The following is a 22,583-nucleotide window of genomic DNA, read 5'->3' on the forward strand; positions in this document are numbered from 1 at the left end:
CAGCACTTATGCTAAACAAATTTAATAGTTATTGAATAGTAAATAAAAGTAAGAAAAAACATTCTAAAAGTCGATGTTTCTTTACTTTGTAGCATTGTCTGTAGGTTTGCAAAGGGGTCCTCGGCCAGAAGCTATTGCTGTTTGGGGGGCCTTGGCATGGAAAAGTTTGGAAACCCCTTATCTAAGGAATCAGAGGGAGAAAGAATTTTGTTTCTAGGGCACACGGTTCTCGAGATATGAGCCGAAACGAAAATTGGCCTAGCTGCAGGCATGTGTATTGACACCTTGGCGAAGTGAAATGCTAGGACTTCTACCAAGTTACCAGGTTTGATGCCTTTCGCCCTCGCAGTTTGTCCTGGGCAGACACTTTAGCTACGCAGAATAAGATTAATAATTATAAGAAGAAATAAAAATCGCAACAAAATCATGCAATATCGTTGCGTGGACCCCTAATCACCACCGTAAAGTGTTCGCACTTTCTATTCAAGTACCTGAATGCAGCATGACGTAACAAGTCGGAAGGCTGTGACCCGACATGCGCGTGAAAACCCCGCCCCTTTACAACAACCCCCTCAAGTAACAAAATGACTGCTGTGGCTGTTCCACCACTGCTGTAGCGCTGTCTGGAGAAACACGGCGGGGTTCAAATCCGTACAAGTCGACGCTGAAGGCTCGTTGTCTCTGCTGCCTGTTCTCCAGCGTCTTCTCGACCAGGCTAACATCGGCTACTCGGTGCGGGTTCTGGGTCTTTGGTTTGTTAATTCGTTCGGAGGTGAACATAGACTAAAAGTGTCATTTACGTTAATTCATTATTCTACAACAACAATGGCAGCGCAGGATTTTAATTTCTTGCTTGCGACGGATTCTTACAAGGTGAGTGAGTGGACTCCGTTCTTCCTCCCATTCTCAGTTAAATGTGGATGTATTCAGTTTGTTTTGGAATACAGCGAGCAATAATTAAACTGTAATAGATTACAACAAAAGCAGAAAGTAAGGCGCCAGCTGTTGGTGAGATATTTATTTGTTTTCATTGTACACCTGACAGTTGGTTCACACCAGGTATTACGGTATACCAGTGACCTTTGTTAATTTGTTATTGTTAGTTTGAAGGATCTAAATGACAACGTAGTTATACTTAAGTGATCTGGGTGCACTTAGATAGTTCAGTGTTGTAGACACATACACAGTGGGGAGGCATGCTGTATTTTTGTGTTTATGATCATTGTTGATTTAAGGAATATTGTCAGGCATTTAATTCCTTCATGGTAGTAACAGCACATTACAACAGACATTTGCGCTGGTACTCTCTTTATGTAAACACTGATATGGAGAACAGTTTCTGAATATAAGACGGCCTCCTTTTCTTAAACATAGTATTGTCAGATATTGCAGCCAGTATGGTAGTAAGACCTTTGTACTTTTAATATTTAACTCATTGCAGTGCAGTTTATTGGGAAACCCAGCCCTTAAATGCTTGTCTAGTTTTCAGTTTCATTTCACTTCAGTTGCAACTTAAATCCAGCAGTGAGTCATTCCACTGCTTGGACAGGTTGCACTGCTCAGCTCCGAGTGGTAAATGTCAGATGCCACTATTAGATGTCACTTAAATGTTTGCACTCCAGCCAAAATGGCAAATGTTTGGATGGTGATTCACAACTGGCCTTTTTATTTGTTTCAATGAAAGCAAAACCTAAACAGCAACACGGGCGACCGGATTCCTCCACTTTCATCAAAATCACATAATAGAAACTGATATGGATACGTTGCGATGAAACTGAAAGTCCACTCTGTCCTAGGTTTACAGCACTTCACAGAATTCAGTTTCGAGTACGGTTATTTCGTAAACGAAATAGTAATTACTGGTTTTCAGAGTTTTGCATTGACGGCCTCTATTGATTCACAGACATTAGAGAAAGGAGCAGAACAATCAGGGAAGTTCTGGCAGTAAACAAGTCACCATCACTGCAGTGGCATCTAACACGTAACAAGCTTTACCTTTGCTATCTATGTAATATTACATTTGACAAATTGCGAAGGACTTGTGCACTTCTTATCTGCTTCAGCTGTAGTAGCAAAACAGAATTTGAAATACAGAAGCCTTTGCTTCATGAGTGTCAGTTTCTGAGACATACTGTATACAAAATCGACCCACCAGAGGGTTCAGTCTGACCACTTGAGATCAAACTGGGCTGTATTTGGCCCCTGAACTAAAAGCAGTTTGTCCTGAATAACTGCACGGCAGGATCAGTTCTTCTCACAATGACTGGCATGTAACTGTGTAGTTCAACATAGTGAAGCAGGTAACATCAGTTGCGAAGTTGTTCAGCTGAGTTAGTTGGCCAACATCATTGGCCTGTTCTCTCCAGGGGCTACAGTCAGTCCACTATCTGTGACATTTTCGTGAAAAAAAAAGGTTAGTTACTCTAACTAGGAAAATCTAATCAACACAAAGTTAATATTATCTGCTCAGTGTCAAAAACAGAACATATACAGTGATGTCTGGCAGCCCTGTTTTTAGTAGGACATGTTTTTTTAACCATGGAAAAAACATTTGATGCCAACTATTAGAATAAGATAAATCTGTCTTGATCCCCTTGGAGAATTGTATTTATTTTTTCATCTTGTAGATGGCGGTCCATTTTTCTTTATCTGTTTCTCTATTCCCTATTAAGACTAAAGACATGACAAATGTCCACCTTCGTAGTCAATCCAACTACCTGAGTACCCCTAAGTAATGGTGGTGCCTCGAGATAGCATCACGCGCTGATGGTTTGTCAGCTAACAGCCGAACAATATTTAAACACCCCTCTGAGCCATGCTTCAAAGCTTCCACAAATATACTTGGGCCAAAGATGGCGTCACTGTCCAGTGTCAGTGCCTACCGTCTATTGCACTGATGCTCATGAGGTGTTTCGAACAATTGGTTATAAAACAAATCTAATCCCTTTTAGCCTGAAAAGCTCTCTGGGTCTGGTGGTTGCTGTCATTTCTTACTGGTGGACCACATGCAGCTCAGGTTGGCAACGACACGTCCAGCGGCATCACATTGGACGCGGGCTCCCCGATACATGCGCACCCTCAATCACACAAGTAGCATACAAAGGTTTACAACTGTTGGCCTGTTTTACGCTACCTTGCGCTAATAATGTAAATATATTTTAACCCTCATGTGCCTCGCTGCTCTTATTTATACATAGTTTTCTGTAGTTTGCCAGCTTTTCATATAAATATTTTATACCATACGGATCAGATAGATGTACTTTCAGTCCTCTGTGTGTCCTTGTAAGTTGACTTTTACTTTGATCCCACAACCTCAGCTCCCGATATCTGCTCTTGCATAATTGGGTTCTCATAGCAGTAATCATTCCGACGTTGGTCTGCCTGCATGACCACATGCTTCAGCATTTGTTCTGCATGTGACTGGATGCTTTCGTTTTCTACTGGAATTCTCAGTTGCATAACGTGTGTAATAATTAATCTCTATATTCAGTAAGAACCCACAGCACCACAGTTGGAGTACTGAGCTTTAGTTTTCACAGCTAAAGTTTACGCAGACTTATTGTGCCTTGCTGTGTGCAGCTCTTAATACGCAACTACTCCTAGATCTGTTCAACAGCATGCTAATACCATAATCATGATGGTGTGTGCGTGAGGCTGCTGCTTGTTTTGTCTTTTATCCTTCAGCACTGTTATGTTTCGGGGTCTTGCTACAGTTTGGGTTATAGCAGGAAATGTGATGCTGCCAAGCAGAGCAGTCACAGTTTTTGTGGACTGTGTCACCAAAAGATGCTCTTACATTTCTGAAGAGGTGCACATTGAGCTACGGCATAAGATATCACATCGGATAATCAGCCACCCCATACAGCACGTATAGGTGGAAAATTACAAATGGACAGATTTTTGTAAGCAGTCAGCGTATACGTCTGTTATTCCAAAGAACATTCCAAGATATGTTCTTGCAATAGAACAAAGAAACAAAGGATGTTCTTAAGCAGCCGTTTCCAGTAGCTGATACAGATTTATATGATACTTAAATTAAACTGTCTTCTCAGTATGTAATAAGTTCTGTTGTGTGATTAGTTTTCCCAAAACTTATTTTGTCTTTGTTTAGAGAGACTTGTGGTATTTCTGCAATATTTTACTTTCAGTTGGCATAGCTTGGCAACAGATGGTGTGGCAATATAATTAAACTAGTGACGTGAAACCAGTATCTAGAAATACCTCTTGAAGCTATTTCTTCCGGTGGCTGACTCGTTGTTACTATAGATCATTGAGGTTGTGCTACATAACAACTAAGAATGACTGTCATGACAGACTTATTACATTTAGTCAAACTGCAACTAACAACAGTAAATTTAGCAGCTATTGTACATGTTGTCTTTAGTCTTCAGTTTTTCTCACTTTAGACCGATTTAATTAAGCTTTTTTATGTAGCAGAAATCTGTATTGACACTATTGACTCTGTATTGACTCTTAGCACTTGTGCAATTCTACATATCCCTTCAGCCTGCTGTAATTGCTTATTAAACTTCATAATGTACTTACTTTTATCAACACAAACAAGAGCAACGCTTATCTGTGTGTGTGTGTGTGTGTAAGGGTGTGCTGTGTTGTGTAAATAAATTAATTAAAGAGAGACTAAAAGGATAAAGAAAGAACATTGCTGATTTGTGATAAATATAGTGGTTATAGTACTGTAATAGTATAATAATATATGACGCATATGGCATAATATGAAAGTGGTAATGATCATGGATATGGATTAGGGGTGTAACGGCACACACAAGTCACGGTTCGGTACGTACCTGGCTGAAAAATGTATCACGATATAAGTGTTTCATATCAGTCGATATCGATAATTATTGATTAGTTTTTTTAACCTATTCTACCCAGACTTCTCAACTGAGCTGAACAGGAGCATGTCCTTCTAAATGATACACCACTGCATCCGTTATTCCTTTATATCGATTTGATGTTTTGTCGTATCTCTCTGCTGCCGTGTACCTCTAGATCAGAGGTTGCGCCAGACTTTTTCGTTGTCTGTCATTTTAACTGACAGGGTCATAAAAATCCCGTCATAACCTATTTTTACCCGTCACTTTAATTCAATTTAATTTAAATTGATGACAGTGACATAACAAAACGTACTACCAGACTTGACCACTAGCAAACTAAGGCACTCAGACACTCACTCACTTACGCACAATACGCAGAGAAAAGAAACTTAACCGACTCATAACCACTGCTCGTGGATCGGCTTTACCAAGAGTCAGCAGCCACTCACTCGGCCGGCAGATAAACGAAACTTAACCGACTCTTACACTACTAATCAAGAGAGACAAGAGACAGTTAATATGCTCACTCGCCACCAAGTTTGCAGACAACATCAGTTTGACTCTTGTCAGACTTAAAATAACCAAAATATTGCCAAACTGGTGACGTGACCTTTCCTTTTTTTATCTACAATTTCCTCTCGCACTATCGCACTCATATTCTCCTTTCATTCCACGCCGTTCTTTTTTGTTGTTGTTGTTGTTGTTGATGCCACCAACCTGGCTTAGCTGGGCCGTGATAGGTCGAGAGGCTAAAGCCCTTCCTCTGGCCAGGCTTCCAGACACTATTATTGATTGAATTTAGGTATGCTTTTTCAGGCTGACATGAAAAAAACTAATAATAAAAAGCTTAAGGGGTTAACATCAGTGTACTCCATCTGGTTATGTTTCACAATGCAAATCTGTTTGATGTGATTAGAAAGTGATGAAATAATTTTACCAGTACTGTAATGTGTTTAACGAAGTCTCAGTTTTTGTATTGGGTTGTGCCAGCTAACTGGATGTGCATGATTTGTGCTTGTTTCTCGTCACTCAGATCACACACTACAAGCAGTATCCGCCAAACGTCAGCAAAATCTACTCCTACTTTGAATGCAGGCGCAAGAAAGGCTCTCAGTTCAGTGAAGTGGTGTTCTTCGGTCTTCAGTATCTGCTGAAGAAGTACCTCACAGGTATGCTGTCTTCTTATCTAAGAAGAAGACTAGAAAGACTACTACAGGACAGTGCTTTGGTCGACAGTCCAAACTCACCCCAAACCTCGTTTGTGTGTCGTTCGACCCTTGCCTTACTACCGCCTACTGCCAATTTAATTGGGGTTTTTACTGGAAAGACCAGATGTGTGATGGGGTTACCAGTGTCACCTATAGTGAGCAGTCTGTATATGGAAGATGTAGAGAGCTCTTTTACAGGAGCCACCTCCCACTGGGTCAGGTATGTGGATGACACCCGTCTTAAAATTAAAACACAGAAGATGGAAGCTTTCACACAACACATATATTCAGTGGACAGCAACACTGAGATCACTTGGGAAATCAGTAGAGATAATTTGCTATTGTAACCCTCTGCCGCCAACTAAGGGGTGATTAAAATTTAGCAGGTTACAATATTTACTGAACAGTATCCTGAGTTTAGCTGTTGATGGTGAATTAGCTAAACTCCCACATCATCAGGTTTAAAAAATATATATATATCAGTAAACCATAATCTCAAATCAGCAAATAAGACTCAAGTAAACTTAGTAAATATATAAATTAACACAAAAAATAAACAAAAATAATTTATTCACTGGTTTCTACTTGGAATTTCTTCAACTCAAACTATTCCGTTAAGGCAAACAACGAAGTAACCCCAGGGGAAAATGTCTAAAACTATATAAGGTAAGGAAATAAGAAATAAAAAAATAAAACAACCAAGCACTTGTGGTTTTTTGCTGTTGTGGCCCATACGATGGTGCATATACAAAAAAAAAAAAAAAAAATTCCTTCAGAATAGTTGGAATGATTGGTTCAATGTATTGTCTTAGTTACTCACGGAACCACCCGATTTGCGAGAATCCATGAGCCGGTAGATGATGAAACAGGATGATGACGATGCTGATAATTGCCCATGCAATCAGACTGGCCCAGCACGCTGCGTCGAGTTCGTCCTAATTCCGATTCTTATCGAACAACAGTGGCTCCTCTTATCCTTCTTCGTCCTTAGTGACGGCAAACGCTTGGCTTTTTCAGCTGTTTCTTAGAACTGTCTATCCTAGCCAAGAGTTAGCGTCTGAAAGTCCGTTTAACACTTTTCTACTTTTTTAAATCAAACAAAGCGAATGTGTGTCACCTGACTTCAGGATAAGAGAGGACTACACGGTAACTTGCACCGAAATAAAAAAAAAATCAGCAAAATAGCACTTGCGGCAATACGTTATTGTATTTTAGTCAGCAAAATGACTCAGCACGACATTAGTAATCCTTTCCACCTCACTACAGCACACACCGTTCATCACCCACAGGTGAGTCTCCTCGAGACTTAAAATACATTGGCTCCTTTAACAGGAAACGGAAACACAACAGTAACACAAAGGATTCTGGGACATGTAGTCTTGATTAACTCAAACAAAAACTCCTCATATTCTTAAAGTCCCTACACTATGTTTGGACTAGAACGGTGCGTGTTGAGGAGGACAGGAGTCTCAACATTGATGTGTATAGAAAACCCACATACATAGACCAACGTCTGTTATTTGATTCCTATCATTGGAACACAGGCTGGGGATCATCAGAACCCTGCAGCATTGAGCACAGGCTATAACCCCAAGGACAGAGGTCAAAGAGAAGGAGTAAAAACACATTAGTCAGGGGGGGTTAACATTCCATCAGCAGCCTGAGTGGGCCCGCATGACTCTGAGTCTACCAGAGGGGAGGCTGCTGAACAGAGAGCGTCCTGGGTGAGTGGGGTCCCTGCGGATCTTTGTGGCCCTTCGAAGGAGACGGCTCCAGTAGATCTTGTCCAGATGTGGAAGTGGGGAGCCTACAATCGGCCGCCTTGATGACCCACTGCAGCTGTTTTTTCTCTGCTGCGGTCCAGCTAGCGTACCATACCGTACATTCGTAGGTTAGCACACTCTCCATGGTGCAACGGTAAAGGTTTTTCAGAAGTGGTGGAGGAAATTTATTCTTCAGAAAAAAAAGAGACGCTGCTGGGCTTTTTTGAGAATGCGTGTGGTGTTCATGATAAAGACCTGGGGCCTCATGTACAAAGACTTTGTGGATTTCCTACTCAAACGTGGTGCACGCTCAGATCCAGAAGCACATTTCCTTTGTACATCCCAATCAATGTGGAATTGAGCGCACTTGTTGTACCCCCTATCCATGCCACCTTTTAAATATTCAAATTATATTTAAATTGACCCTGCACCTCTGATTCCTCTCTCTGCATGATCAGAAGCAACGGGGACGCTGGCTGCTCAAGCCGCTCCGTCTGACATGTTTTTGTTCGGATTATTTATATTTACTATTTTATTCCTGATTATTCTTCCATAATTCTTGTACTTTCGTTTAGTTTAGCTGCACAGTTATATATAGCCTTTTTATTTCAATTGTTTATTTCGTTTTTCCATACTGTTACTGAGTTTTTCATCTGGAGACGGGGACGCTGGCGAGACTGACGCCGCTCCGTCTGGCTTGTTTTTGTTTGGGTTTTTCATTTTTTTTTTCGGAATTTAAATTAAATTTTTTATCCTGACATTGCTGTAATTTTCTTGCACTTTACCCCATCGTGGGTTTTATTTTTTTGGAGGACTAAGTTTACTGGCCTGGACTGAGTTGAAGGCTGACGTTACTCACAGCTGATAAGTGCGCTGCGCTCCACTGTTACTGAGCTGGTGGTTTTTGGACTTTTGGCTACACAGTGTCTCTCTTTCCATCCTGTCGGCGAGTTTGTTTTTTGACCAGCTGCTAGGTCAGTCGGTTGACTACCTTCCAGGGAGATCGAGGCTTTGTGTTGTGTTCGTGCTTCCATTTTCCACAGTGTTTGTCTTGTAATGTTAACGTTACATGGGCAGATTTGTCTACACCGCCGAACAACTCCGACAGCATGCCATCACTTCCATCGATGAAGATGTGCTCCACATTTGCCAGGCTGCGGGGATCCTTCGGAGGAAGCGCTATATGCATAGAGGGTCGCGTCGCTCTCTCACCATCTATCATCGAGCGACGGAGGATGCCATCCCGACTCTGCAGTCTCGGTGCGGCTCTCCTGGACGGTCCACTCCTGTTTGCAACTCTGCATACCACACTGTGGACTCCGGTGGGGAGGCAAATCCCTGCCAGATGCGTGGAGTGGATTTTAATGTTTTGCGCTCTGTACAGAGATTCACCCCACAGTCACTGGTCAAATTCGAACTTTTTAACACTCAATCTATCAACAATAAATCCACACTGATTGAAGAACACATCAGGGAGAAAGGACTTGACTTCATGTGTCTGACAGAAACCTGGCACCAACCCGAGGTTTACTCTGCCCTAAATGAAGCCTGTCCCCCCGGCTACAGTTATTTGGAGGCAGCTCGCAGCACTGGCCGCGGTGGTGGCCTAGCTGTCATTTACCGACAGGACTTGGAGTTATCCCCCATCTCGCTGCCTACAACATCTTCCTGTGAATGTCTTGCATTTAAATGTAAGCCCCCCTTTCCCATGACTGTTCTCCTTATCTATCGACCCCCAAAACCAAATTCTGCCTTCATCCCAGAAATGTCTGATCTCCTCACAACACTCTGTGCTACCTCTGCCAATACCATAATCCTGGGTGATGTAAACATTCATGTCGACACCCCCTCATGTCGTCCAGCTGCTGATTTTCTTCAATTGCTAGACTCCATCAACCTACAACAACATGTTGATGTCCCCACACATTGCAGGGGACACACACTTGAACTGGTCATCTCTAACTCCGCCCCCATCAGCAACCTACAGGTCTACGATCTTGGGGTTTCAGATCACAAAGTCGTGTCAATGGAGCTGCCTTTCCCCCCCACCCACACCAAACCAAAGCGACAGATCCATTTCAGAAAAATGAAAAACATTAATGCGGATGCCCTGACCCTGGACCTTCAACTTCTCTCCTCTGGCTCTACTGACTTCCTTTCTGTTGATGACTCTGTGGACTTCTACAACCAGTCCCTGAGTAATCTCCTGGACCTCCACGCCCCCTTAACATCCAGGACAGTCTCATTCTCGCGCTCAGCACCCTGGTACACCTGCGAGCTGCGAAAGATGAAGGCGGCTGGGCGTGTCCTTGAGCGACGGCTCAAGGCCTCTGGATTGACTGTCCACAAACAGGCATACAGGGAACATAGGAGGGCGTATGCAGAAGCTCTGAGGGATGCACGTTCCAGGTTCTATTCCAACATCATCAACAACAGCCCCGGTGACTCCAAACAACTTTTTTCAACAATAAATCACCTTCTTAAACCCCCCTCACCCTCCCACTCTGAGACCACCGAAGAGAGGTGCAACATGCACATCACTTTCTTTAAACAAAAAGTTAACACCATCCGCTCTCACCTCTCCACCACTGCGGTCCTGCCCCTCCCAACTGCTGAACCACCGCTTGAGATTGTCCAGCCGCTCTGCACTTTCTCTGATGCCACACAGGAGGAAGTAGAGGACATCATGAAAAAAATGAAGCCGTCCACCTGTGCCCTTGACCCTTTCCCTTCAGCCATGCTGAAGGCAAATATCTCTGCCATCTCTCCATTCATCACCAAGATCATTAACTACTCCCTCCTGGCCGGCCATATCCCATCTGCATTAAAAACTGCGGTCATCAGACCTCTACTGAAAAAACCCACCCTAAATCCAGAAGTTCTCTCCAACTGCAGGCCCATTTCCAATCTTCCATTCCTATCAAAGGTTCTAAGTCACACACCCACAACGTCACCTGCGGTGTTCCTCAGGGCTCTGTGCTGGGCCCCACCCTCTTTTCTCTCTACATGCTTCCCCTTGGCAATATTATTAGCAGACATGGCATAACATTTCACTGCTATGCGGACGACACGCAGCTCTACCTCAGGACAACCCCCACTTCTTCTGCTCCCCTACCAACTTCCACATTGACCACCTGCCTGGAGGAGATAGAGGCGTGGATGAGGTTCAGTTTTCTTCAGCTAAACAGTTCCAAAACGGAGGCCATCCTGGTTGGCACACCACATCTGCTCCGCTCTTCTACCATCACCAATATCACTTTCTCTGGCCAAACCATCTCCCTCTCCACATCTGTCACCAACTTGGGTGTTAAAATGGACCCACAACTCACCTTTGACACCCACATCAAACACCTCTGTAAGACAGCTTTTTACCACCTCAAGAACATCGCCAAACTCCGTCCAACACTCACCCTAGCAGATGCAGAGAAGCTCGTCCATGCCTTTGTCTCCTCCAGGCTGGACTACTGTAATGCACTCCTCATTGGGATCTCTGGCAAGAGCATCCAGAGACTCCAGTACATTCAGAACAGCGCTGCCAGGATCCTGATGAGGGTACGCAAGCATGACCACATCACCCCCATTCTGAAATCCCTTCACTGGCTCCCTGTCCCACTCAGGATTGAGTACAAGGTCTCCCTCCTCACTCACCAGTGCATTCATGGACATGCCCCCCTTTACCTGCAGGAACTCCTTACCCCCCACACTTCCTCATGCTCCCGGTCTGCAACCTCAAACAGCCTTCAAACCCCCAGAACCAAGCTCTGCAGCATGGGTGATAGGGCCTTTGCTTCTGCTGCCCCCAGGCTGTGGAACGCCCTCCCTGACCACCTGAGGGCCCCACAGACTACAGATACTTTTAAAAAGGACTTAAAAACCTATCTTTTTAAAAAAAGCCTACAACTAAATTGTATTTTTTTCTTTCTTCTATTTTTATTTTTTAACCTTAATTTTAAATTTTTGACCCTGGATTATTTAACTTACATTATTTTTAAACTGTTTGCCCTGTAGCACTTTGAGATTGCTTTAAATGTAAAGTGCAATACAAATAAAATTGATTATTATTATTATTATTAAAACATAAGAATGAGTAAGACGGGAAAAAAGAAAAACTTCACAGAAAGCGAATTGGAGACGCCACTCACTGGAGTGGAGTCAAATACACTGCCTGGACAAAAAAAAAAAAAGTCTCCACCTGGATTTAACTAAGCAAATAGGTAGGAGCCTCCTATTGGAGAATTACTGCATGGGTGATTATCTTTCAGCTGACAAGTTTTTAATTGATTGTATGTTTGAGGACTTGCAGCGGCGCCCTCTGCAGGTGGGGCCCGTGGTGACTGCCTATATTTGACAAAGGAGCAAATGCGTCCTCTTTCAATGAGAATGGTTGATAGTAGCACACTGTAATTTGACAGTAAGATTCATACAACAAAAGCGTGAGTTTGGTCAAACCAATACCCTTGGGAAAAAGCAGATTAACTTCAATTGTACAGTTTTTTGGCGACAAGACTACTGATAGTTTTCTGGATACTAGGTCAGATGTGTGTATCTCTGAATGTGACTGAATTTTCATGTGTCTTCTCTGCAGGCCAAGTTGTTACAGAGGAAAAGATTCAGGAAGCCAAGCTCTTCTACCAGATGCACTTCAAACAGGCTGTGTTTGACGAAGAGGGCTGGAGGAAAGTCCTCGAGGTATACAGCTGTTCTTCTCTAGTTTATCTGAGGCAGAAGGACTTGTCATCATATATCTGAACGAATAAAATTTGCTTTTTATTGTGTCAGAAACACGATGGTCGCCTTCCTATCCGAATCAAAGCTGTTCCCGAGGGCAAGATCATACCCAGAGGCAACGTGCTCTTCACTGTGGAAAACACAGATCCCAATTTCTTCTGGCTTACAAACTACATTGAGGTAAACTCAGAAATGATTTTAAATGATGAAAGGTTTAAATTAACAGATTAGTCAGACAACATACACCAATGAAAATATTATTTGACTACTGAAGGTGTTCTGTGATATCTGGCTGCAAGATTTTAGCAGAAGATTATTTGTCTTTAAGTTGCAGTTTGGAGCACCTGCAGGTCCAAGTTGTTTCAGAAAAATCCTTTAACACTAGTGGTTCACGTTTCGTCCCTTCTTGGACCACCATTGGTAGGAACTAGGGTTTATGGGAAGCATCCCACAAGCCAGTGATACTCAGAGATAATCCAACCCAGTTATTTGTCCACAACAATTCGGGCCACTGAGAAAAGGTATTTGAATTCCCCACAAAACCTTAAACTAGAAAGAACAAAACTGAATTCTTGTAGAATAGTTGCTGGTGACAAAATGGTTAAAGAGAGTTTAAAGAGACTGGTACAATATGTGGCATTGTATTTACAAATTGGCACAGTTTTTAGTCCCAGTTTATTTTGCATTCAGTCATTATGTAAACTAAAATGCCGGTCACATAGGATTATAAGATCAACAGAATGAAGCCTTCTTGTGGGTGTGTGTTTCAATTTATCACTGATATAATTTTCCTAGTTCTTTAGATGCAGTAAAAACATAAACATGAATATGGGAAAGCTACTCTTTAACACCCAGTTGAATTTTTCTGGTAACAAAATTCCTGGAACTGTTTGTTTGGAAAGAATATGGTTCTCTGATTTTTTTGAGATCGGAGGAAACAGTATGTTTGTACTTATTAAATTAAAGGGCAAAGAACAATAAGGACTGTCAGTAAAATAAAGTGCTCGACAATTTACTGACACAAAAGTTAGTCTTGTATTTGAATTATTCTTCAGAAGTGCTGTCCTAAAAGTAAAATTTCAGATTTTTTCACAGCAAACTCAATTTCCGATCTTAGGCGTCTTATAAATAAACTGTAAATGACAAAGTATGACAAAGCAGAGCCGATCCAGGCATTTTTAAAATGATTGGTTCTGGATCAAGCTTCAAACAGGCCTGATCTTTTGTACATGCTTTGTTTGAGGTTTGCAAAAAAAAAAAAACACATCTCTGTAGCATCAAAATTGGCTGTTGGCTAGTGTCGAAGTTGCAGCAAATTGTGCATTGTGGATTTTTGGGGAGGTGGTAGTAGGAGCCACTAGTAGTAGGCCACCTCCAAACAAAATTACAAAACAATAATTGGAGTCCACTCAGGCAAAGGTTGCACCAAGACAACAACAACAAACACTGAATGGTGCATTTAAAAAAGTCAAACGTTTCCTTGAGACATCGTCAAGATGAAAAATAATACAGACAGGGTTACAGGGTGTATCACGTTGGATGACCAGCCAATTTCTGGAGTAGAGAACACAGGTTTACAGTTGCACATGTCATCTCGGTGAATACAATGAAGATAAGAAAGCCTTAATGAATCTTAAGGGTAGATTTTATTGAAGGTTTATTTATGAGTTTATTTAAGATCATTTCGGGACTCGAATCGGCCACCAATATCAAAAGATTGGTAAAAGCTTCATTGGGACATCCCTACTTAATATCAATATTGCTGCTCTGTTTCCTTTGTCTTTCTCTTCAAGTAGAGATTACTCTCTCTGTCTATTTATTGATGTACCAACCTTTTTTTCTGTTTTAAATACCCTCTCCTTGTTGGCTTTAGACCATGTTGGTCCAGATGTGGTATCCTATCACAGTAGCCACCATATCCAGGGAGTTTAAGAAGATTCTGGCCAAACATCTCAACGCTACCTCAGGGAATCTAGAAGGCCTGGACCTGAAACTGCATGACTTTGGCTACAGAGGAGTCTCCTCGCAGGAGGTCAGGAAGACTTTTCTCTTTTGTAGATGGTATACAGTGGTTTACGATTAGTGGTAGCAACATGAGTGATTGATCATTTTTATCTCTATGTCCAGTCTGCAGCATTAGGTGGAGCAGCTCACCTAGTTAATTTCTGCAGTACAGACACAGTAGCTGGGCTGCTAATGGCTCAACGATATTATGGCTGCCCAATGGCTGGCTTCTCCATTCCAGCAGCTGAGCACAGGTGGGTGTGTGTCTCTCTGGATAAATCTGAAATTAAAACGTGTCTTCAAGTATTAGAGCCACCTCCAGCACCGCATGGCGTTCACTACTCATCATCACGTCTTGTTATCCAGCACCATCATCTCCTGGGGGAGGAGCAGGGAGAAGGAGGCATTCGAGCGTCTCCTAGACCAGTTCACCTCAGGGCCGGTGTCAGTGGTCAGTGACAGCTATGACATCTTTAACGCCTGTAAACACATCTGGGGAGAAAAGCTGAAGGAACGAGTGATGGAGCGCAGCCAGGATTCCTGTCTGGTCATCCGGCCAGATTCTGGAGACCCAGCAGAGACTCTTATTGAGGTAAGTAACGGAGCTGGATTAGTACTGTGATTTCTGCTTTCATTTTGGTATCATCTAGTTCTTGTGTTATCTTCATTGCTATTATTATGCCTCCAAGCTGGCAACAGTCGTGACCGAAGTCGTTACGTTTTTGGGTTGTCCATTTTTACCTCCATACGTCCCAATATGATAAAATTATGAAATCAAGGTGTTTTACATCCAAATGGTCAACTTAACATTTTAATGTATACAGTATATAGTTTACTGTATATATTCTGCAAAAACAAATTTCTTGAATATAATATTATATATTATGAGATCAGACAGACATTTAATAAAATGTAACTTAACTGGTTAGTGGCTACATAATTCTAGTGTAATCCTCTTGGCTGGCAATTACGTTATATTTTTCCGTTGTTCGTCTGTGTGTTCAGATGTAAGATTCTATGTATCTAACTTAACAAAATCTAGAAAATAACTGAAATGTCAATTGCAGGTCATTAAAATTTTGGAGGAGTGTTTTGGCTGTTCTATGAATTCTATGGGATACAAGGTGCTGCCTTCTTACCTGCGAATCATCCAAGGAGATGGCATTGATCTCAGCTCAGTAGATGAGGTAAGAAACAGTCGTATTGCTAGTTAAATTCTGCAGTTTACATCTAATAAGGATTGGTGTTTTAACAATATCAACTTTCGTACGGATCAGTTTACATTACACCGATCAGCCACAACATTAAAACCACTGACAGGAGAAGTAAATAACATTTAAACCATCTTGTGACAATTCAGTGTTCTGCTGGGAAACTTCTGGACCTGGCATTCATTGGTGTGGATGTTACTTAGACATGTAGCACCCACCTAGACCAGACCAGGCACCCCCACCCCATAGCAATGACACTCCTTGATGGCAGCAGCCATCCCCAGCAGGATGCAGCCTGACACAGACACACACAAACGGTTTAGGAACAACTCAAAAAAACATGAAGAACAGCACAAGGTGTTGACCTGGCCTCCAAATTCACTAGATCCCAATCTGATCAAGTATCTGTGGGATGTACTAGAAGCCTGATCCACAGAGGTTGTCTGGGTCCACTTGTGTCTACATTCCTTTGGTAGTGTGAGTCTTGAGTCACATTAAAGCATTTTAAATTATTCTGTCCTTGTTCCTGTTAACTAGCTAAAAAATAAATAAATCTAAGTAGGAATTTACAAATGAAAGTATTTAATATGTGTACACAAGTGTAATTCTGTTAATTATTGGTGCGGTCATGTTGGTGTAATAGGAGCTGTGTAGTGGTTAAGTTACGTATTTTATCAAACACTGAGGTCTTTATTTACCTTTATTACCTGAGATTTCTGTGCTTGTGGAAGCTTCCAAGGTTGGAGTTATAATCTGACTTTTGTGCAGGTCTAACTAACATCAGGGTGGAGATCAGTAAATAATAACTTAACATGTGTGTCAAAGTCATGAAGCACACAGCACTGTTCTTGGTTCTGGAGCAGCAGTAGAGATCCATTAGTGAGATCTGCTGATAGAATATGCTGCCATGCATGCATTTTTGTGTGTCTGTGTCAGGCTGCATCTTGATGGGGATGGCTGGTTGGTGCCATCAAGGAGTGTCATTGCTATGGGGTGGGGGTGCCTGGTCTGATCTAAGTGGGTGCTACATGTCTAAGTAACATCCACACCAATGAATGCCAGGTCTAAAGGTTTCCCAGCAGAACACTGATGTCACAAGATGGTCAATGTTATTCACTTCTCCTGTCAGTGGTTTTAATGTTGTGGCTGATCTGTGTATTTATTCTGTTGTCGCTCTTAACCTTGAACTGACTGAAAAACACAGTGTATTATTCTAAACTAAATCCAAAACACGATGATGTTTGTTTTAATGTGTCTGATGTAGGGATGTGCGATATTTCATGGTTTACGATATATCCTCAAAAACATTCCCCACGGTAAGAATATGTCATCCCGCGATAAAAACGATAAATTCCCATAGATGACGTATATATGTGCGCGACGCACTCGCAGCCCAACACGTATGGAATATTGACAAATTGACAATTGAGCGGAAGACGGAGCAGATACGCCGGGCAGCGAGGAGCTCGTTCCTAAACGAGGCTCCACCTCCATTATCTGGAACTGGTTTGGTTTTAACCCCTTAACGCCTGAATTGATTTTTCAATTATATAAAGAAATTAAATATTTGTATTTTTGCTTACCACTCCGGCCGGTCCTACGAGGAACTAGTGCTTGCAAAAGGTTCCTAGGAATTTTTTGAATGTGCACAAACTGACATTGGAGTATTACATGCGTTATTTCGGCTGCAGTCTGAACGGAAACTGCATCGCAAATTCGCAACACTAGGCATGAAGGGGTTAAAAAGTCTGATGTGGAGCAGCAAATTACAACATGTAAGGTTTCACCACTGATTTGTTCCACCACCTCAAACACAAGCACAAACCAGAACATGAAGAAGGCCAGAAAATGCGCAAGGATGCAGAAGCAGCGTCGACTTCATCCAAAGCCTCAGACTCAGACAAAACTTGCCGATGCATTATAGTCAAAAAGATTAGGCTGAATTGGTGTTTATTTATCGTCATTTTTATCGTTACCGTGATAAATACCAGAAATTATCGGGATAAAATTTTTAGTCCATATCGCCCATCCCGAGTCTGATGCCTTCCTTTCTCTGTGTTGTGTAGATTCTCCTAAAGCTGAGTGATGAAGGCTGGAGCGCTGAGAATGTTTTCTTTGGATGTGGCAGTTCTTTGCTTCAGAAACTCAACAGAGATACACTTAACTGTGCCTTCAAGTGTAGCTATGTGGAGGCCAATGGCAAGGGGGTAAGTGGAAGGATTCTGGCTCTGTTTGAATCCGGTGACATTACTTTACTTGCCTACCAGACAGGTTTAAACAAATACACGGCTGACCTAATGATTAGGTTTTTGACAATTACGGACTGTCTGTCAGCAAAACAGCAGGTGGAAGTGACGCTGAACAGAATGGCAGTTTGATTTCTGTAATTGTGCAAAATAAATGCACTTCAGAACAAAAATCTCATACTACAGGAGTACGTTAGGAAGGGATCTCATATTTCCCAGTATAAACAGGAGAAATTATTTCAGCAAACAAAAACTGTTATAGTGTACATATGGGCATGGCAGTATTGTCTTAAGAGATACTTGGAAAAACGACTTACCCATTAGTTCTCACACAGCTACCAACTTTGTTCTTTCAATACAGTTGTAAAATATGAAATAATAGATGCAGTTACCCAACACTGTGCAGTTTTACAGACTTGATTGGATTTGAGACTGAGACTTAGAGCGGCAGCCATTTTGTATTGTAGCCAAGTACTAACACAGTTCTGTAATGCAGTTAAAGCCTTCTTTAACTTAGTGATTGTATTAACTTTAAATTTTTTCAGTCAAATTTTCAAACAAGTCGGATTTTTTATAGCTGATAAAACTAGTTTCATGCATTTTTCTAGATGGATGTGTACAAGCAGCCAGTGACCGACCCATCCAAGGGTTCGAAGAGGGGTCGATTATCACTGAGAAGAAACTCTGATGGATTCTTAGAGACAGTGGAGAGAGGAGCCGGCAAGCCTGAGGAGGTTAGTTACATCATTTTAGTTTAATTGACATAAATTTTTAATTGATGAACTACAAATTTTATTATTTGTTTGTCCTTTAATATTTAGAACCTTTTTCTATTCTGGTCAAGCTTTTTATTAGTACCAATGAGTGACCATGCTTCAGTAAAACACACAAACAGAATTTCCCTTGCATGCCAGCTAAAATTCAATTTGATCGCTCCCAAATTTTGCCATAAATTGGACACAGCTTGAATTTGTCGGTGCACACCAGGTAACCTCTGTGCTCTGAACTCTTCAGGATCTATTGGTGACTGTTTTTGAGAATGGCAGCCTGATACAGGACTACTCTCTGGAGGAGATCAGGAAGAATGCCCGACTGCGAGATGAGGAGCTGCACCCCACTCTGCACAACCACGAACACGAGCAGCTGCACAATCACATCATGAATGGGATTCATTAGAGCCATACCACCTCTCCCTGAATAGGATACAGTGTTTAACAGGGTGTGCTGGAATGACCGCAGTGTTTTTGAAAGTCACCTATCAAGAGTGTAAACTCAGTAAGTTGAAGGGGTGTGAAACACTGTTTAAATTACCACCAAGTACTAACACACCACTACCACCTTGATTAGAGAAGCTCGTGGTATCATTGCTTTGAGGTAGATCAGCTTCTTTGACACTCAGCCGATAACAGTGATGTTGCAGGACTGCTGCTGTCTGCAGCCTTGTGAAAACAGTTACACTGTCCTGTCAAACCATGACCAGTACACAAGCTCAGGGTCACACAAGCTAGTTCATTTATTATTTTATTTTATTTTTTCTTAATTTGGTATAGAAATATATATATATATATATATGAATTCAAATTCTTTGAAGCAGCATTTCAGACAAAAAAAAAGAGTCCTTGATTCATAAAGTTTCATTTCAGGTCAGTGTCTGCCTACTTCACAAGTCACATAGAGTCTACAACAGGTTTTTTTTTTTTTGTTCCTTTAGCACATTCATTGTTTAATCTATCCACTCAGCCTCCAACAAACACACACTTCATATGTTGTGTACTGAATAAAAGACGCCACAACGCTTACAACTACTGAAATAATGCTCAAATCTGCTCTGCCACGGTTTGCTTGCCCTGACCAATAAACAATTAAAAACACTGAAACAGCAGCAATGTGAACACATTAACACATAAAGGAACACATAAAGCTGAAATCATTTTTATAATAAGAAGTTGGCTTTTTCTATCCTTCGATTGCTCCATAAATTATTGTTTGGTTTTAATATTTTATACAATCCAATATAACTATTCCTTTTATTACTACTTGATATTTAGCACTTCTTTTTATTGTCAGCTGAAATTTCCTTCAAAGGCCGACATGTCAAGAAAGCTGGAAAGTGAAGTGAAGCGGTGTTTTTCGAGAGGCTGAGATGTTTGTTCGATTTCTGGACATGTATGCAAATGGTGTCTTTGAACTGTTCTATCAGCAGCGATGGATGGGTGTAAAGACACATTATTTACGTATAAACACTAAAGCTGCCACCATTGGTGTTGAGATATGACAGTACAGGTTTTTGTTTCTCTTGGAGAATAGCATCATTGTAGATAATTAGAACTATACCTGATGTTCTGGCTTGATCTGATATCCTGAACTGCTTCAGTGGGTCTGTCAACACCTTTAGAGACATATAGAGTTCTGTGTTCTTATTGCAGGAAGAGCCAATTTGGCTTTCCTGACTTTTTGACCTAAGTTTGGTTTCAATTGAAACAGCGGTGCTGTAACAACATGCAGTAAAGGCCCACTGAACTGCTCTCATCTGTTCATGCAGAACGTATGCATCCTCAGTCTTCAGATTTAAGTGTGCGGCGTAGTACTTCCGTATAATTTGGCGTAATCTCTTGGATAATATTGACAGAAAATGTAATGTGGAGATGTGATGACCAAGTTCTCACATCTAAATGCATAAAGTTTAATCACAGCGTCATGGAGTGCTTTCAAGTTTGGGTTTTCATTCAGGTTTTGGATTCTGATTAAATGCATTTGATGAATAGTACTCTAATCAGGAGGAAGGAAACTCCAGCTGAGTTTCATTTCAAAAGTGCTTGGTTTTCAGTGGTCTTCCTTTGCATCCTTTTCACTTGGATGCAGTATTGTTTTTTAATTACCTCGTCTTTTGTTTGTTCAAATTCTAAATGTAATGTCATTGTGGACTGCTAAAATAACCATTATAGAGTGTGTGAATCATGTCTTTACCTGCTGTAATCAATGTAGTCATTTTTGTGGGACTAATTAGCCTTTAGCTCTTGGTTCAAGGTGGATTGCTCCTGTTGAGAAATGACTTAACCCTTTGCCATACCGATATGCATTGATTAAATTATGCCAAAGCTGCTTTGTTTGTCTGTTGAGGACCAGTTTCTCTGAAGTGTCGTTTCATCTTACTTTTTTTTTTCATGGTGTTCCATCTTTCTTTCTTCCTTTTAGATTCAGCGACATATTCTGCAGAAATCTGTTAAATTTCAGACTGCAGGTCAGAGCCTGTTAGTGACTGCTCTGTACACATATATGTTCAAAGATATATATATATACTGTTTGTTTGTTATCTGATCTGCATCTTTCTAATTTGGTTTTGTGAAATTAAAAACATTTTATATTTGCTCAAGTTGTCTTACTCAACTGAAAACAGTGCTTCAAACAACACCAGAGAGAGAGAGGGTTATTTTACTTGTCTTCACTTGAAAACTTGAAAATTTGACATTTGGTGTGTGTCCCTCAGGTGTGTGGACCTGATGGATAAGAGCTCCATGCTGAGACCAACAGAATATCGCGAGTGTTCTGTTTTTAGCCACAAGAGGGGGACAAAACCAAACAAAGCTTGGGCAGTCTGAGTTAAGGCTTTGAAGTACTGAATAACATCAAAGAAACCTTAAGTGTTTCCACATCATTCAACCGTATGTCTTCGGAGGAACCAACCGTTTCTTTTCAGTCTCGTCAACAACACTGGCAGTCGAGATGCTCAGTTCCTTGATGCAGGAACTGCTCGAAGAGGAGATGGCAGGATGGGTGAAAACAGTGCTTTCCAAAATGCGGTTGCCCTTCAGCTCAGTGGGTGTGAGGGATTCCACAGAGATGAGGCTGCACTCTGAGCTAAAGGAAGACCTTCAGGTGTCGTGTCCGTCACCTGCCATCAGAGCCTTCCTGCAAGCAAGGGCAGCCACCTGACTGCCAAGAAAGACTTGTACCCAGAAGTATTCTGCTGGCACAGACAGGATTATTGAATGTGATGGGCTGGAGGAGAGGTCCTCATTTTTGTCTTCTGAAAGAACTTTGAAATAGTTCATCACATTTATCTAAGTACAGTTTAAATGTAGCTGATGTCTGTGTAGCAAATGGTTTAAACGTGTGTTTGTTCAAAATCTGAAGTAGGAAGCAATTCTATGATGAATAGGTGTATCTACAGACCAGGGTCAGTGTCGTTGTCCTTGTCTGTGCTCTCCGTCGAGGAGAGGGCTTATCCTCCATCCTCATGAGAACAGATTCTTTCTTTTGTGAAGGGCTGGTGGTTGAGGTGAAGACGGTGTCATAGGCATCCAAACAGAATCTTTTCAGGGTTTCTGCAAAGAGCACAACCCCTGTGCATGTTGCATTAATGCATCTCTCTTGGCTTTATCAGCCTTTTGTACATCCAATATCCTGGACTCTCCAGGGACATCACAAGGGTTTACCTGTCTACAACTGTTTGGTCCAATTGTTGGATCACCTTTAGCTTTGATTACAGCACATATTCACTCTGGCATGGTTGTCTGTCTGTCTGTGATGGACTGGAGACCTGTCCAGGGTGTACCACGCCTCTCGTCCAATGACAGCTCGCCCCACC

General features: G+C 41.6%; 1 protein-coding gene across 2 annotated transcripts; it reads left to right on the forward strand.

Annotated features, from left to right (window-relative positions):
- The first annotated feature begins 481 nt into the window (after positions 1–481).
- nampt2 (nicotinamide phosphoribosyltransferase 2) lies at positions 482–21,412 on the forward strand. Of its 2 annotated transcripts, XM_084543782.1 has the most exons (11): positions 482–873; positions 5,869–6,004; positions 12,392–12,495; positions 12,586–12,714; positions 14,408–14,566; positions 14,662–14,792; positions 14,905–15,130; positions 15,606–15,725; positions 17,816–17,956; positions 18,604–18,729; positions 19,010–21,412. In XM_084543782.1, the coding sequence occupies exons 1-11, from the start codon at positions 826–828 to the stop codon at positions 19,169–19,171; spliced, it is 1,482 nt and encodes a 493-aa protein (XP_084399908.1). In that variant the 5' UTR covers positions 482–825; the 3' UTR covers positions 19,172–21,412. The 2 variants fall into 2 exon arrangements, with proteins under 2 accessions (XP_084399908.1, XP_084399909.1); XM_084543783.1 differs by lacking the exon at positions 482–873 and having other exon boundaries at positions 5,506–6,263.
- The last annotated feature ends 1,171 nt before the right edge of the window (positions 21,413–22,583 follow it).

Source organism: Chelon labrosus (assembly GCF_963514085.1).
Source record: "Chelon labrosus genome assembly, chromosome: 4".
NCBI classification, from domain to species: domain Eukaryota; kingdom Metazoa; phylum Chordata; class Actinopteri; order Mugiliformes; family Mugilidae; genus Chelon; species Chelon labrosus.